Here is a 19,430-nt window from a genome sequence, read left to right on the forward strand (position 1 = left end):
ATGATTGTAACTGGTGACATCCCTAAATTTGTTGCAATTGTGTGTTGAGAAATGTTCATAAACAGCTGGACTATTTGACTATGCAGTTTTACACAAAGGTGTGCAATATCGTTATATCCTAAAGGACAATGTTGCACTCAGTTGTTCACCTGAATATTTGTGTAGGCTAAAGAATGAAAAAGAGATCTAGAGAGATAGGAACATTTCTCCAGCTTTATTTCAAGTATTGAAACAGCAACTTGTTTGGAAACTTTCTCTTATATCATGATGATAGTTCACCAGAATGGGTTTCTGAAAACAACCGAGATGAGAAATAAGCTATGCTTGACTCCCCTGATTTGCATAAAGTAGCCTAGATCTCTACTTTGTGTAAATGAGGCAACGTGATGCTTGTCTGTCAAACTGCAATGTGGTGCTACCAGAATGCAGTGCACAGCTGCTTACACTAACATAAACGGAAGCGTGGAAACGACACATACTGACATGTACCATAACTGCAACCTGAAGCATTTATTTATGCTACAAGGCTATGTTTTGACAATATGCATGTTGATGTCCAATAAAATGGCACTGAATAATATAATTATCCACACTTTATAACCTAGGTGGAATGGTGCTGTCTCTACACAGAGCACAATGTGTTCTGCTCTGCTATGTAATCCAGCTCTACACTGTACAGCAGTAGTGGCAGTAAATGTATTTACTGCCACTACTGCACACTGCACAGAGAGCCTGGCTACTGCACAACACTTAAAAAATCATGGACAAGACAGATTCATTATAGACAGTCGCTTTAGTTTAGTCCTGAATGCTGTAAGACTGACATGACATTTGTGGTCCAGAGCAGTGGTTCCCAGCTGGAGGGTTGCAGTCCAAATGTGGATCGTGGGTTGTGGGTCCATTCTGAATGGACCTCAAATGACTCACGAATGTGTCAAGGTTGTAAAAATCACACTGGATAAACAGGAAACAGCTGATAGCAGGAATTAGCGAGCACCTAGTAGCAAGAGGGAAACGCAAACCTGACAGACACTGTAAAGATGAGTAACTGAGGAGACAAGGAATTGCGCGCCCTCCTTGCCCTCGCAAACAAAGAGGCCATTAACCATCAGATGACAGGAACGGTGAAGAACGGGCTGACTTATGAGAGAATCGCCAAAGGACTGACCAGCCGCGGCTTCCCTCCTATGTCACCTATGTCACTGTTTATGTCACACGCTGAGCTACACGTTTTGTTACTTGCCCCCCCATTGCCCCGATAAAGGCGCATTCTGTATAAACAGAAGTAGGTAGGCGGCAATTTTACGCCCTCCCCGATTTTGTTTTTATACTGCCAATGCTGAAAAAACACTGACTGGGCTTTCCTGCAATTACTATCTAAAAAGGGCTAGTGACTAATGGACACCTACTTGATAGAGACACCAAACTAGTTTGACAACATGGCAAAATGCAAGTATGATGCTGAATATGTTAAATTGTGAGGATCTTGAACATATGACTAAAGTTGGGAACCACTGGTCTAGATGGTGTAACAGCTCTCTGGGTTTTAGAGGCCATTGCAGTTACTGTAGCCTGTCTTGGTTTTTAGTCCCCTTTTCAAAACTTACTGAACTATAAGCTTTGCATGATGTTTTCTAATTTTGTTTCACATTTCTATGGCATAATTACTCTTTGTACTGTAAAAGAGATGTCACCGATTTACATTCTGGTCTTAATGTTTCATTTTAAGGCTTTGTCGGGCAGTAGAGGTGAAGTCTAATAATAAAAGTAAAAATAACAACAAGACTTTCATTTAAATGACCTGAGAATAACTAAGGCGCAGCTTGTCTACTCAGGTGCTGCTTGCGTGGCATCTGTGGTATAGATGGTATGATAGCTCTCTGGGTTTTAGAGGCCAGCGATTTACAAGCCAGAATGTCGTTACTGTGGCCGATCTTGGTTTTTAGTCCCATTTCAATAATTTTTGGGTGGGTTCTGTTGCTATTCTGTACGCTATTAATAGATGTCTCTCTCTTTCTCTCTCTCTCTCTCTCTCTCTCTCTCTCTCTCTCTCTCTCTCTCTTTCTCTCTCTACATATATATATATATATATATATATATATTTCTCCTCCCTTCATCACCCTTGGATTTAGGGGGATGGGTTGGGAGCTTTTTTAGTGCCACAGTCCTCCAACAGTAAAGACCAAAGCAGTTATTGCTAGCTGCATTTGTGCTGTGTCTCAGTGCAGCAGTGTGCCAGAGGCAGGGACGGACCAGCAGCCATGGATGACGTCTATAAAGCAGCGGTGAGTAAAGATAAGGCCAAGTGTGGTATGGTATTTTATTTCTCTTTCTGACGATCATTTTCTTCAAGGTGACTCTAAAGCATGTAAAAATAGAAACATCCTAGAACAGATCTTGCCCTTGTGTGTTGTGCAGTAAGAAAATAAAGAAAAAGGAAGCATGAAATGATATAGGAGTTCTCTGCTTGCATACTTGTATTTAATAAAGTTTAGAAGCCACCGTGAAAGCTGCTAACATTATCAGATGCTCCTGTAATTCTAAAGTCAATTTAATTATTAGTAGAACAAAAAGACCCACCCCAAGTAAAATCCAACACAGTAGCAATGCAGTAATTCCCACCTTTGTGAAGATACAACATTCCGTTTTTGTTGAGACTGTCGGAAGTTTGGATTCAGTCGAACTCTTTTTTAGTTTGTCTTGCTGTATTAATTGGTTTCGGTTAAATCGTCAGGAATTCTTGTTATTTTGTTCATCTTAACATAATAACCTATACATCATGTAGAGGAATACAGATCTGTATTCAGTGATGTAGACTGCATAAAAGAGTTTATCACATTTCTGAGGCTCTGACTTCAAGTGACTTTAAGTGATGTTAATGTAATATATTTTACAGTATTTGTCCTTGTATTGGATAGATAAAGTTAAAATAAACTTCTATAAATTAATGGGGAATTGTATGGCTTGTGGTTGTTTGCCATGACCACTGGCTAATGTTATAGTATATCTAAGTTTCTTTAACTTGTATGTCACTAAAACAGGCGTGATAAGCTCAGAAAGAGCACAGAGTGGCAGCCTGCTATGTTTGCTTCATATGTCTGTGCCTGACAATGGAACAAAGTGCTGGACAGTTCAGAGGAAAGAAGAGAAGGAACAGCTGATGGCTATTAAAACAAATGACCCAGCCAGATACCAGCAGTGGGGTCAGAAATCCCTCTTTGTACTCTGCCAAACAACAAGAATAGTAAGTGAGGAGAACAGTTTGACATTGTAGTCATACTGCACTGAGAACGGCACAGACTGAAGATTATTAGATTAGTTGCTGAGCTGAAAGTTCTTCTTAAACTGTACAGTGGTAAAAAGAAGTGAGGAAAACACAGTTATATTAGGAGTGTAACAATACATATATTAGTACTGAACCATTTGGCTTTCAGTTCGGTATGCATTAAAAACCAAACGATACTTTAATAATAATAATAAAAATAATAATAATAATAATGATAATAATACATTGGATTTATATAGCGCTTTTCAGGATACTCAAAGACGCTTATAATACTTACACTTTAAACTATCCTATGACATTTGGAAAGTAAAATATACAGCTGTGCTCAATATCACATTCTCTGTGCCACTGCGCTTATCAAGGCAGCCCACAGGAAGGAACAGGCAACATGCATCTCCCACCCCCAAACCAAAATACAATGTGCCAGGAATGAGTCCTAAAACCCGGAAATGAGTAAGCATTCAGTTCCCTTGTCTTGAAATTAATGGGGTTTTTTTTGGATTGGGTTTTGGTTAGATGCCTGAAATAAGGTATGTGGTTAAGACAAGCTTAAGAGACTTTCACTTTTTGTTCTACAACATTAAATTGGTTCTGGTCTCAGTTAATACCTCACTCATGAAGTTTGAAGCACCTATAGCCCCATTTCCTCCAAACACTTTCTGTGTAGTACCTTTGGAACCTAAAATAACCCTTCAAACATGGTACCTAGAACCTGGACCCATTTAGCGTTTCCATCGCAGACATTACTCTTAAATGTCGGCAGGGTTGTTGTCACTCACTGCTCCGTCCAGCTTTCACTGTATTTCCCATTCACCGGTGACACAGAGGGAAGTCTCCTTGTTTATCATCCACAGAACAAGGTTGAATGCCAACATTTTCAGAACAAAATAGAACAGGCTGCAGTGAGAATCTCTGTCAATGGGATATTTAAAAATAGCTGGTTGGTGCATTTTTTACTTGTCAGGCAAGCACAGGGGTTTAGTGTTGCTGTAGCCCACAGGAAAGATGCTCTGCCATGCTTTTTTTCTCTCCAAATGAGGATTAGAATGCATGCAGCTCACATAATCAGGTCAAAATTAATATATATTTTTAAATACTTGAAGATCCACTCATTACTAATAGTGTGTGTCATCCAGGAGAGACAATAAAAACTAATGGAATGGTCAAAGTTGTCATATTGAAATTTAAAGTGTGTTGATGGATTCACATTGTCAACTCATGCACTGAGTAACATTACGAGTAAATGTTGCACCTTAAAAGTTGCCGGCTGTCAGCCTAGTGAATTAATTAATTTTTTTCTCAGTCTACAACTGCTGCTAGAGACAGCAAAACATCCTTTCATTTTATAGTTATATACTGAACAAAAATATAAACGCAACACTTAGGCACACCTGTGCAATATTCATGCTGTCTAATCAGCATCTTGATATGCCACACCTGTGAGGTGGGATGGATTATCTCGGCAAAGGAGAAGTGCTCACTAACACAGATTTAGACAGATTTGTGAACAATATTTGTGAGAAATGGTCTTTTGTGTATATAGAAAATGTTTTAGATCTTTGAGTTCAGCTCATGAAAAATGGGAGCAAAAACAAGCGCAAAACAGGTTACAGTTTTGTTATGGTAGTGACATTAGGTCATGCTACTGTAGTGTAATTTGTTTATAGCCTAATGTTAGATTTTCACTAATGGCGATTGCATTTAGGCAATAATCATGAAAACTGTTTTAATTTGTGAAGATTATCTTTCTGAACAAAATGTGCAAGTATAATAACTATAATAAATGTTTGGTGTCGAAACGTTAGTCATAAATAAATTCATCACAAGTGATCTGAGTGCTCCAGTGCTTTTCTTGTGGATTCCTCCACGGGGTTATTTTGTATCATAAATGTTTGTTTGCCACAGAGTTTATTTTCAGCAATAATCCAAAATCTAATGGAAAAATCCCATAGGCTTTTTGACAACAGAACCAGTGTGATGGTAACTTCTGTGTCGGCCTACAGAAGAATGTCATCCCTGGAACACTCTACATTCTGCTCCAGTAAGATACGCTGAGAGACATGCTTTCCCCATAGCCAACACAAGACCAGAAATAGAAGATCATCCGATATCCTACGGGTTTGGTGTTTGGAGCCACCTTGGTTTCGCTGTGAATTATGACGGTGGTGGCGACAAAGCGGTGGATAAAATGAACATACTGAGCCAAAGAACGAGCTGCTGTGCATTTACAGACTTTCCTTAGCAGCTAACCTAGTAGCAAAGTAATATACACAACCCCTTAGCCAAAGCATGAACTGCTGCACAGCTACAGACTCTTGTTAGCAGCCAAGCCAGCAGCACAGACACCCAGAGCCAGGGAATGAGAGCCACTGTGCGGTGGCAGCCTCTCGGTCAGCAGCTAACAGCAGCTAACGTTAACACAAAGAGCACATCCACAGCATGAAGTCAGCTCTAATGTCAGTAGTAACAAGGCACTCAGGCCAACATTTTTTTAAGGTAAAAAAGATCATAATTTATGATGTTAGTTGAAATAAATCTATCAAATCAAACTGTACCATGCATTTTGTGAACTGTTACACCCTAATACCTACAAACATACATATATCTATATCAATATCTATACTGAAATCTATATCTATATCTAATCTCATCTATCAGGTACCAGATATCAGGTAAATATCAGGTACCAGTTAAAATGTTATACATAAAAAAGATACATATATAATGCATAAACATGAAAATAATTCTAAAATGATTTCAGTGAAAATTAAAGGGGCCATCCATTACTAAGAGTACTATTGTCTCTATCCTTTGAAATTGCCTTAAAGTAAGTAATCAGCTCTGATGATTTCACAGGCCATATTGATTTTGTTTTTTTGTACGAAGATTAATACTTATATGTTGTGACCACTTCAATTTCAACTCCTTGAAAAGTTGAGATCTTAGTAAGATTAGATATTAACTTATGTATGAATGTACAATGATCATTCTGGTTTTGTTTCCCTTAAGGTTGAGAATTTGACGGAGGAGCAGAAAAATGGTGAGGAAAGTGCTACTGCTGTTATTTATTGTTATTCTTACTACAATTATCTATGTGTGACATTAAATACCTAAGCTGATAATGCTTATAAGACTTGTCTACAAGTACAATATACCAAAATACAATGTGATAGAAAAATCTTACATAAGTTTTTTTGTTATGTTGAAAAAATGAAAAGGATAAAGAGATTTGCAATGGCTACTATACATCCATGTGGTCCCTTTCAGGGAATGTGAAGGGATAGGGGTCTATATGTGGTTCCTGAGCCATAAAAGGCCTCTGCCATAGGATTCATATTAGAAGGAGGGGCATTTCATGGCATTTTCTTGTCATATTTATTCATGTTAATAATATCTGGTCTGAGATAAAGAGAAACAATGTGTGAGTGGGAGAGACAGGTAACTGAGAAGGACTGACCTAGTCAATGAGAGAAATAATAAATATAATAAATACAATGACACCGCTGTTGTTTTGTCATGGGCAAAAGTTGTATCCAAAACAAAGCTGCCATTTTTAACCCATTAGTGGTTCAATGGACTAATCTTAATGGCAAAGGTCATTTGACTACTCTTTAGGTGTGATTGAAACACAAACAGCGGTTCCTCTGTTTAGTTCCTTGATCAAAAAAGAGGCTTTCAAGGTTTTTCTTTTGGTTCCAGTTTAACAGTACAGGTTTGAAGTCCTGTGTTTTGTGGAGGGTAACTGGCATGCATTGCCTCACTTCTCTATTGTAATATCTTTTTTATTTCTTCACTTAACAGCTATGCCATTTTCAAATATTTTGTAAATATTTTGTTGTTTTGTTAAATTAAATAACTCAACTTTATTAGTTCCACTGAGTTGCTAACTTAACATGGATAGTCTTTTGGTCTGCCACTGCAGTTTGATTAATCGTTAAAAAATATATTTAAAAAAAATATGTTCACAGGCAAGCAAATAATTCAACCTACATTGACAATAATGTATTTGTTAAGAAATGTTTAATGAATATTTACTTGGGTTGTTGGAGCTGTTCTGTTCATGAAGCTTCCTTTATAACCATTGCATAACAAAGATTTAGTGATAAATTCCCTGTTTCCACTTACATATGTGTACGGAGAGAGGCCAACTGGAAGTCCATTTACTTCTATGGGAATCTCTGTGATATCTGTTTTGCCAGTGAAACTCCTCCCCTCCGTAATATTTCGGTTCAAAATTTGCCTGTACGCTCAAAAAATTGGACTTTTGCGGTGGATTTCGAGACTCTATGACAATATGCTAGCTTGCTAGCTAGGCTAACAGGCTTCTAACTAGCTATTATTACTAGTTTTATGATTAAAAGAGCTTGTTTATCGAGCTTGAACACACTATGAATCTGAGAAATGTTACTCCGCTAAAATATGGTTATACCTCACGTACAGTAAGATTGTCACTATGACTTATTCAGCCATTCATATGTCTTTTAAATGAAATATTTCACAGAACATGCTATGTACCTGGCAGGCCATCATCTTCATTTATTTGTTGCCATGCAGTATTGGTGCTGTCCTAGAAATGTTCCAAGTGCATATTCCAAACTAGTGGATGGCAAAAAAACAGACAAATTTAGCCTCTCCTTCATGGCTGCAGGTAGTTTCTATCAGTTTTCTATCCATCCATAAAGAAATGTATGAGGGGCCGTACAAGACATAATTCATTCTCACCCTCTCTCACACATACATTCTCCTTACACATACATATATTTTCTCTCTCACACACATACATTCTCCTTACACACATACATATATTTTCTCTCTCACACACATACATTTTCCTTACACATACATATATTTCCACTCTCACACACATACATTCTCCTTTCACATACATATATTTTCACTCTTCTTTCACATACATATATTTCCACTCTCACACACATACATCCTCCTTTCAAATACATATATTTTCATTCTTCTTTTACAGACATATATTTTCACTCTCACATATATATACACTTTACTTTTCAACACATACACATAGGCTGCGGTCGGAAAGTCTTTTTTGCTTAGGAAGGTTCCTAGCTGAGTGAAATGACCCGGAAGTAGTTTAGTGGCCGCCATGATAAAAGCTGTTCGAATTCTCTAAACACTAAGGAAAGGAGGTTCAATACATCCTTTCAGATCTCCTTTAGCATAGGATACATCAGACCTTCCTAAGCAATAGGAAAGGAGATAATTCCATCCCACGAGTCACTGTGGTGGCAATATTTACGCACCATTCACAAACTCAAATGATTAGGAATGAAAAAGAGCAACATGACCGAGAAAGGAAGGAGATCACCATCTAAGTTACCGCTGTTTATGAAGCCTTATACATCTCATGCCATAACTTGTTCATATATATTTTTTCAACTTTCAACATTATGTTAAACTTAGATGCAAACTATGAACGTTTCACTACTATTGGTGTAGGCTACCCTCCGTCAACAGCTTTGTTTAACTTGTTTTATAACAGGATAAACAAATATACAAATATACAATGCATCATTTTAATTTTCCGATTTTCGTGTGAATGAGAAAAAACGGAAATCCACGTGATTTTCCCATTTTCGTCTTCAAATGGCTAATTGATATAGAAATTAAACCAAAACCAGAAACCTACTTGTTTTTCGCCTTTATTGTTATATCTATATTATCTGCCCCTACAGCATCTCAAAACATTGGCATCAGCTATGCTTATGGCCTAGACAGATAGATAGATAGATAGATTGATAGATTGACTGATTCAAGAGTATTATCTAGACCCGCTCTAAGTGCCCTGAGATGACTTTTGCTGTGATTTGGCACTATATAAATAAAATTGAATCTAAAAAAATAGATAGATAATCAATAAAGTAACGTTGCTGTGCCTCGTGCGTAAATGCGCATATATTTGGCGTATCTGGAGATTTAAATAATCAATGAAGTTACTGCTTCCCACTTTTTATTCCCCTGTACAGTGTTTCCCTGCAGAGCTACAGTGGAAGGATTATAACAAAAAATACAAAAGACTGTAACGTTAAAAGATATCTGCCTGAGTTTATTAAATACCTGCAATGAGCACCCCACCCCACCCCGCAGCAGAAACAATAAGCGCGATTCCCCATAAAGAGAGACGCTGTGCGCATTTACGCATGAGGCACAGCAGCGTTCCTTTTATTATTAATATTATTATTATGTAGTATTTATCTGTCTATCTATGCAGTAGGAGCACATACAGGGGTGTCGCTAAGGTATGGCAATATGACATGATGTCACAGAGCTACTGATGATGGAGTTTAAAAAATATGAACTTATATAAAACTTCACTTTGGTCTTTGACCTGTCAGAAGTACATACTATGCTACTGAAAACTCTTTCAAAGGACATGGAGCTGTTTCTCACATTCATAATACCTCATGTCTGCATGTAATGCATGACTTGGTGAGAGCAGTGAAAACATTGGACCTATTTCGGCGCATATTTCAGCACCACGGACAGCAAGCAGACCTTTAATTATCATTAGTCATGTGTTTAACTTCACAGAAAATAAAGAAAATAAATTAATTACAAGCTCATTTCTAGAAGATAACAAAGGGGTCCGGTGTATGAAACACAGTAAAACAAAGGCCAATTTGGTACAATACTGTATAGACGAATTTATTGGAGTGTCTCCAGAGACCGAAAATACAAGTTTAACATGCCGACATGAAGAAAAAACCCCACATACAATCAGACAGGCTTCAAGACATCATTTAGACAGGCTGTCTACAGCAACAGAGCAAAATGCTTTTACAACACATAGATACCGTATTTTTCCAAATAGCAGCCTGGGCGTTTATTTCACAAAATCGATTTTGACCCCAGGCATTTAAAAGAACCAGGGGCTATTTGCTCAAGGCTTTTTTTTTTTTTTTTTTTTTTTTTTTACACTGACCTGCACCAGGCTGTTATTTGGTTACAGTTCCTGTCCAGTATAATTTTAGTGCAAAAATACTGTATGATGTAGGGGTGAGTTCATGTACAAAAATCTCTAAACATTTAGAATGGGTCATTTAAACCCATGTACATGTGTACACGGGTTTCACTGCTGGGTGGTGCTATTGCATTATACCAGTAAAGCCCCAGTTATCCGAATACCAACTGAACGGGCCATTTAACCAACAGTTACAGGCCGCCACACCGAAATATCGCCATCCCGACGGTCCGCTGAATTCTGGTCCCTGAGTCCTGACAGTAAGCTATGGCGAGCCTGTAGAAGCTGTATTCCTCATGCATGTCAGCGATTTTCACCGGGGACGCACGTGAGTAATTCAGGCTCATTTTACCTGTTTTTCAGCGAACTCTTCTGGTAATTTCATTAAAAGGCATGGCATATAGGTCCACAGTAACTTATTATTATTATTATTATTATTGGGTCTTATAAGAGTGGGCTACAATGAGTACCGGGCCATCAAATCACAGCATCTGCGGTGAGAGGACACGGAATTGTGTGCGCTTTTACGCACGCGGGTGTAGGTGATCACTGATATTTGATGTGGGAAAGATGTAGGCAGATGTATTACCTGTTTTAGATACGTGGTTGTCTGTCCGTCCATCCGTCCGTCCATCCGTAGCACGAGTCATGTGCACCACTTCACCACCAACCTGTGCGTAAAAGCGCAAACAGTCCCTGAAGGGGTCAAACCCCCAGCGGCTACTAAGTGCCTGGCAGCTATTTGCCACCAGGCGACTATTTGGAAATATACGGTAACTCACTCAAAACTTGCGGAGGAGCGAAGTGGCGAACAATTTGATTCAATATCACTCGTATTAACTGATGAGCATGTTATTGACCTATTTAAGTGCAATACAATGAAAACAACCAGCCAGTGCACCTCAAATAATGACTACAGAACCTCTCTCTCTTTTTTTTCTCCCGATTCCAAGGTATGGCAGCTGCCATACCTCGCCATACCTGAATGACGCCTGTGGGCACCCGGCACATAATATTGATTTAACAATAAAGGCCAAACACAAGTTAATTACTGGTTGTTGTCTAATTTCTACTCCAATTGCCCATTTGAAGAAGAAAATGTCAAAAGCACGTGGATTTCAATTATTTTTTTTATTCACACGGAAAAACAAAATAATGCATTTAATATTTTTTTATCCTGTTATAAAACAAACAAGTTGAACACAGCTGTGGACGGAGGGGACATGCACAGTAACATATGCTCAGTTTGCATCAGTCATTTATTCATTTGAGCGTTGCTGTATTGCTAGCCTTTAGTAATATCATTAATTCATTTTACTACTTGGGATTCAGATGGGTGAGTGTGAGCAAACATTCTCAATGCGACAATTTCGTTTCAGTTTGTGGCTGGTAGCCTATATTCCTTTTTTTTAATTCAATTCCGACCTTAGTAATTAAACAATATCTTTCACTGTGTTGTCCACGTTTATATATCCTGCATGAAACAACACGATGAGAACGTGTTCTCATCGTGTGCATTCTGTAGTCCATCTTCAGAACATTGTAGTTTCACCACAGCAGATCCATGTCAATAACATCCTTCTCAGCCAATCACAGTGCGAGAAATTCTTCTTCGTTTGGTTTTATGGCGCGTTGTAACTATTGCTCATTAAGTGTATACCGCCACCTACTGTACTGGAGTATGTAGACAATAAATGGACTGCCTTTCGTTTCCACTATACTCCTTCCGTTTCCACTATACTCTCACTCACACATGCATACATTATTCTCTTACATACATATATTCTCTTTCAACATACATAGATTTTCCTTTTACATACATATATTACTTATAGTATTAAATGTATACATGACATGGCAGCGTGAGACCGCGAGACTGTGAGATTTTGAGATTCAACATGGCGGCGCCTAGCTGCTAGATTACATATCAACAAACTAGCCAAACAAATATATATATCTAACGGGTGACAATTCCAGCCTGCACCATCAGCCAGAGTGGAGGACCTAGAAGAGTTTATCGATCACTGCTACTACGAGTGTGTCATGGAGGGTCCTGCCGACAACCCCAATAAGAGGAAGAAGACCGACTCCGCTACCGATACACAAGACTTATTATCCTCCGAATTTAGCGTCTTGGAATCCATCAACAATAAGCTAGAAGTGCTCGGTATGCTCAAGAAACCCACTTGCTAAAGTCAGAAGAAAAATCTCTTAAAGATCCAAATTTTAATCAGATTTTTTCATCATCATCTGCTATAACAGCAGACAAAGAGATGTCTCTATCATGGTCCACAAGAGACTACCATTTAGTTTAAACAGCACGGTAACAGACCCAGAAGGCCTCTACATCATTATTCAGGCAACTATCTTTAACAAATTGTATACAATCGTTAATCTGTATGCCCCTAATAATGATGATCCAGCCTTCTTTCACACAGTCTTCTCTCTACTATCTAACCTATCAGACAGCTCAACAACTATAATTGGAGGAGACTTTAACATAGTCCTAAATGCTTCATTAGACCGATCTAGTAACTCAGTACACACAAAACAATCACAATCGGCTAAGGTAATACAGGAATATATGGATGATTTTGGGCTTGGCGATGGCTGGAGACTCAAATACCCATCGAAGAGGGAATATACTTTCTTCTCTCCTGTGCATCGCTCATTTTCAAGAATTGACTTTTTTCTATTAAATAATTCCATCTCACAAAAAATTACCACAAAAATACACCCGATCATTATCAGCGACCATGCACCAATATCACTGAGTCTGCAAATAGAAACCACCCATAAACGGTCCCCAACATGGCGCTTTAATATCTCTTTACTTAAAGACCCAGACTTTGACAAAATGGTGAGACGGGAGTGGGCAAACTTTCTTGAAGACAATGACTCTCCAAATTTATCTCCATCTTTAATATGGGAAACTGGGAAGGCAGTAATCAGAGGAAAAATTATATCATACTCCTCCTACAAGAAGAAACAGGAATTGCAAACAGAAAAAAACATTGAGGAAAAAATTTAACAACTAACACAGGAATATGCAAACAATCCAAGTGATCAAGTATGGACCCAATTACAGTGGACAAAATCGCAACTGGACAATATTCTATCAAAGAAAACTGAATTTATCATACAGCAACTAAGATATAATAACACAGTAACAAATCAGGAAAATTTTTGGCTAATCAGCTCCAACGCAATAAAGAAAAATCTCTGATACCAACAATCCAAGGGCCGTCCGGAAATTACACACAATCTCCCCAGGAGATTAATCAGATTTTCTGTTCTTTCTACCATAACTTATATTCAACAGTAAATAATCCAAACCCAGAAGACATTCAGGCTTTTCTCGATAACCTAAATTTACCTCAGTTATCCACGGAGCACAGAAATATCTTAGAGGCTCCCCTGACTATTAATGACCTACAGAGCGCATTAGACAAAATGCCAACAGGTAAGGCTCCAGGTCCAGACGGCTTTCCTGCCGAATTTATAAAACATTTCTGGACAATATTAACACCACTTTTCATCAGGACAGTGACAGAAATCAAAAAGAACGGAGGTATAAGACCTCACATGAATACAGCAGCAATCAAATTATTACTAAAGCCAGACAAAGACCCCACACTTCCTTCTAGCTACTGTCCTCTATCACTAATCAACAGTGATATCAAAATTATCTCAAAGGCACTTGCTTCTAGGCTGGAGAAAATAATTGCATCAATAATTCATAATGATCAAACGGGATTCATTAATGGCAGACACTCAAGTAATAACGTCAGAAGAGTTCTTAATCTGATAAGTAAAGTACAACGCATTAATACAAAAGCAATTATTGTTTCACTTGATGCAGAAAAAGCCTTCGACAAGGTCAACTGGTCCTTCCTATTTGCCACCCTGAGTGGATTTGGCTTTGGAGAGTCATTTATCCAGTGGGTATCAGCCTTATATAATTCCCCTAAGGCCACAGTCACCACCAACGGGATCACATCTCAAAGCTTCACTTTGCAGAGAGGAACAAGACAAGGGTGCCCACTCTCACCTCTACTGTTTGCAATATTCATCGAACCATTGGCTATGGCAGTCCGTCGGCACAGCAAGATCATAGGTATCCACTCTGCCAACTCAGAGCACAAAATTGATTTATATGCCGACGACATTTTACTTTATCTACAAGAACCGAAATCGTCTTTACATGAAGTATTTAATCTCATAACAAATTTTTCTAAACTTTCGGACTACTCCATCAACTGGTCCAAATTGACAATGCTGCCAGTAACGGAGAACTCTTGGAATTCTGCAGACCGAAAATTTTCTCTCCCTGTGGGCAACATAAGATATCTTGGCATAAATATTTCTTCCAAACTATCAGACTTGGTCCACCTGAACTTTAGCCCACTGCTAGATAAGATCTGTGGTGACCTGAAGCGCTGGAATAATCTTCCCATCTCCCTCCTGGGACGAATAGCCACAGTTAAAATGAAAATTCTTCCCCAAATTAACTATTTTTTTTCCATGATTCCATTCACACGCACATTGAAATGGTTCCTGTCATTAGACTCTGCAATTATAAAATTCTACTCAAAGAACAAAACAGCAAAAATTAGCCTAAGCACCTTCAGAAAAACAAATTGGAAGGGGGATTGGACGCTCCTAACTTTAAATATTACTATCTAACCAGCTACAATACCTATCCAAATGGTTATATCCTAACGAAGACTACAACTCCTGGCTCGAATTAGAACAGGCGGACTGCAACAATATAAAACTCTCTGACCTCCCGTTTATCACCACTACACTCAGACGACATAACTTTCCAAGCCTGGTGGAAAACACTAGAAATCACAAACTCTCAGATAGAACCTTGCTTGCTCTCTCCAATTTGGCACAACCCAGATTTTGAAATTAACAAAAGACCTCTCCATTTTAGCACATGGGAGATGAAGGGAGTAACTCATCTCCACCACCTTTTCCAAGACAATATACTTATGACATACACAAACTTATTTCAAATTTTTGAAATAAGAAATGGAAATTTTCTACAGTATTTACAATTGATAAAAACAATCAAGAGGAGAATTCCAGCACCTCAGGACACTTTGCAGCCACCAGAATTTGCCAAACATATTACAAAGTTTGCTCCGAGAAATAAGAAGAACCTTTCTAAGATTTATAAATTACTGTCAGTGACCAGTTCTATACATTTACCAATTTTAAAATGGGAAAAGGAGCTGGGTGTATCACCGGACCCTGACTTCTGGACTCAGATATGCAAAAATACATTCAAGATAACAAGACACACAAATATACAACTTATCCAATTTAAAGTACTCCACAGAACACACATCACCCGACCAAAGATGAATAGAATGGGCTTTAGTCAATCTGACATATGCACTCAGTGTACTCAGAACACTGCAGACACCTACTTTCATGCACTCTGGTTATGTTCACCCGCCCAGCACTTTTGGTCAACAGTCACTCAAAAACTCTCCTCCATTTTGGACTGCAGGATCCCATTATCTCCCAACCTGTGCTTAATTGGTGACCTGATGAAAATTGACCTCCCAAACAGCCTCTGCAATTTTCTTCTTGTACCTCTCGCCATCGCCAAGAAAACAATCCTAGTCAATTGAAAAGATAAACAGACCCTCAACATCAACCACTGGCTGAATCTCCTCGCAGAACATATTTCACTGGAGAAAATATCTGCTGGCCACAGAAACCAATTAACATACTTTACAGAAAAATGGTCACCATTTATCCACTCACTAAACCTGTCTGTATAGTGCCACTCATCCTGTGAGCATATGCCACCTGTACATATAAATATTACAACTCGAGAGAGAGACTGTTGTGTAATATGTAACGTGTTTCTGTTAATGATGTAACCCCGAATCCCTCTATCTCTCTCACCACAGTATACCACAGCGGTCCGTGCACCCTAGTGGCGCGCCTCGTCCTTCTGCTGGGAGTCGGGTTGCTGCGGGCGGTGTGGCCCAGGTCGGGACCATTGCGGGGGCCTGACGCTGCAGTTGCTTGGGGGGCAGGGTTGGGTGGGGGCCCATTGGGTTTCCTTGGGGTCCGCCTGGCCCGTTGTCCATGGGCGCTGGGGGCCTCGTGGCACCAGGGTCTGGTTGGCACCACCTTCTCATCCCTCTCATCCATCCCTCCAGCCTTCGGGCAAGGCCTGTACTGGCCTGGCCTCCTAAACTACATTTAGTTCACCCCCCACACATTCCACAGTTTTAACGCACCACATACATTCACTCTTCGAGGTGCAGACCACTGATGGATTGAGGGGCTTCATGATGGGGCAGGCTATGGGACAGTGGTGTCCTGTAGCCCTCCATACTGCCCCCCAGCCCATCCTTATCTGTCCTCCAATTTTAAAACACCACACACACCTACATCTTGGGGGACAGATGGGAACAGTTTCCAGGTGCCTTAAGGCCGCACGGGCTGCAGGACAGCAGTGTGCTGTAGCCATCAGCCTTGCCCCCACCTGTCTCCTATGTCCCTCAATTTTAATCACATCACATTTATGGGCACTCACATTCACACTCACGGTGTAGGGTTAATGTTTCTCCGTCAGGGATCGGAGAATCATAGTAAGAGGGGGGGTGGTGGGTTTAGACACACTGTAGATACGCATGGCATGGCTCGTGGGGCCCGGCCCTCCTGGGCTGAGGGTTGGAGCCAGGGAGCCCATTTACATCATGGTAGGTTTTGCTGGGTTCCCGGTGTCGGGGGGGTCCCGTGGCCCTGTGGCGGGTGGGCCGGGTGGCGCCCTGGGGGCTCTGTGGGGGTCCCGATGGGGGATTGACTGCTCGTGGTGGGCCGCTCTCTCGTGTGTTGGTGGGGGCCCGTCCTGGGGGGTTCGGGCGGGGGGCCCTTCGCGGTCCCCTGGATCCCGGTGCGCTGGGGGCGTATGCCTTGCGGCATCGCCGCCTCCTTGCCTGCCTCATCTGCCTGGGCCTGGGTGGGCTCTCACTACCTTCTGGTCCAGTGCCCGCTGGCGGCCGGCTCCTAGTGTGGGCCCGTCCGTTGCGGTGCTGGTCCTCTCCCCGGGGGTGGTGCCGGGCCCCCGCTCCTGGCCCCTTGGGTCGGGGTCGGTCCCCGGGTGTGTCCGTGGGTGGGGGTGGTGGTTGGGGGGCGGGTGGTCTGGGTTGGGTGGTGGTTGGGGGGGGAGTCCGCGTCGCTATCAGCTGCATTATCGGATGCCAGAAAAATGGGTTTTTTAATATTATTCACAGTCGTATTTTTTGTCCTCTTAAGGTTCACAAAAGATTTTCTGTTAAGTACATGTAGAAATACCGAGGCAGGAGTTTGATGACAGTGCAGGAAAAGAAGCACAGGTGTAATTAATAGTGGCTGCACTCATTTAGGTGTTCCAGTTTCAGGGAACTAGTATTAAGCATGCTGGTTCACTGGCATGGTTTTCCGGGACATTTACGTGGAACAGAGCCATTGTGATGTTTTTAGTTACACCTAAGCTTTACCTGCTGAGACAAGTCAGCTTTTGAAGAGGTCTCATTCACATTTATAGCATTCAGCGCATTTCAGTATTCAATTAAACACAGAGTTAGGAATGAAAAAGCACAATTTCAGATTATTAGAGAAGGACTGAAAAGCCATTATAGAGCTATAATGTGCATATAAAAAAAAAAGAAAAAAAAATGTATACATGATTGCATGTGCATGAGAGCAAAGTGTATGAATGTGTGCATAAAATATATGACTATGAGAGAAAAATATATCAATGTATGCGTTCAAATATATAAATATGAGAGTGAAAATATATGAATGTGGAAGTGAAAATGTACAAATGTGTGAGTAAAAATATATGAATGTGTGAGTGAAATGTATAAATGTGTGAGTAAAAATATATGAATGTGTGAGTGAAAATGTATAAATGTGTGAGTAAAAATATATGAATGTGTGAGTGAAAATGTACAGTATAAATGTGTGAATACAAATATATGAATATGAGAGTGAAAATATATGTATGTGTAAGGAGAATGTATGTGTCTGAGAGGGTGAGAATGAATTATGTCTTGTACGGCCCCTCATAGAAATGTGCTTCCTTGCATTGGACACTAGAGGCATCATCCATATATTTACAGATCTACGGACACCAGTCGTCGGACATGCGTAAGTGGAAATGAGGCATAATGTATCGGGTCACAAAAAGACTTGGCTGGCTTACTTGTAAATTGTTTTGTGAAGGTTGTGTTGTCTAACATTTCTATATGGTTTTTATGTCAGCGGTCATTCTTGGTGGATATGGATTGTAAATATTGATATCTTTGTTGGTAGTAATGAGTAACTTAAAGCCCTGTTTCTTTGTCAGAGAGTAACAGTTGCTGTGTCCCTTCTAGAGTTCAAGGCTGCATTTGACATCTTTATTCAGGATGCAGAGGACGGCTGCATCAGCACAAAAGAGCTGGGAAAGGTGATGAGGATGCTGGGACAGAATCCCACCCCTGAGGAGTTACAGGAGATGATTGATGAGGTGGATGAGGATGGTATGTCAGCAATATTAAGCCTGTCACATTGCTGCAGATATCAGAAGCATGTATGTTTTAATAGGGTAAAAAAAAAAAACGTTTTAACATTCAAGAAACTTCAGTGCAAATATAAGGGAAGGAAAACTTTTTAAAAGGTCCCATAACTGCAAATATGATATAGAGATTTGGAATCTTTAAAATATTTTGGTGTGTTCACAGGCAGTGGCACAGTCGATTTTGACGAGTTCTTGGTAATGATGGTCCGCTGCATGAAGGAGGAGAGCAAAGGAAAATCAGAGGAGGAGCTGGCTGAACTGTTCCGCATGTTTGATAAGTAGGTTTCTCTTTGTATTTCTTTTCACACAGTGCACAGAGTTACTTCAATATCACTAAGTGATGTGATAAAGAGAAATGAGAGCTGACTCCCACTATTAGATTGACAGATGGTTTAAATATCACTTAAGTCAAACAAAACACTGGTAACTTTGATAAAAAAAAATTCCAAAATATCCAAAAATCCATGAGAACACACTGTGGTAAGCTATATTCTCATTGGACACAGAAGCACCCTGACTGTCATGCAGCCATCCTTCAGCAGTCACCTGGCCCTTCACACCAGAAGAACATTTATCTG

At 39.9% G+C, this 19,430-nt stretch overlaps 1 protein-coding gene across 1 annotated transcript in view; it reads left to right on the forward strand.

Moving 5' to 3' along the window:
* The first annotated feature begins 2,116 nt into the window (after positions 1 to 2,116).
* Positions 2,117 to 19,430, forward strand: part of tnnc1b (troponin C type 1b (slow)) — a 31,333-nt gene continuing 14,019 nt past the window's right edge. The window contains exons 1-4 of the mRNA XM_049581801.1: positions 2,117 to 2,285; positions 6,296 to 6,326; positions 18,668 to 18,814; positions 19,016 to 19,130. Of these exons, the coding sequence (XP_049437758.1) occupies positions 2,262 to 2,285; positions 6,296 to 6,326; positions 18,668 to 18,814; positions 19,016 to 19,130 (317 nt within the window). The 5' untranslated portion in view covers positions 2,117 to 2,261. The remainder of the gene's footprint in view (positions 2,286 to 6,295; positions 6,327 to 18,667; positions 18,815 to 19,015; positions 19,131 to 19,430) is intronic.

Source organism: Epinephelus fuscoguttatus, linkage group LG7 (assembly GCF_011397635.1).
Source record: "Epinephelus fuscoguttatus linkage group LG7, E.fuscoguttatus.final_Chr_v1".
Classification (NCBI taxonomy): Eukaryota; Metazoa; Chordata; class Actinopteri; order Perciformes; family Serranidae; genus Epinephelus; species Epinephelus fuscoguttatus.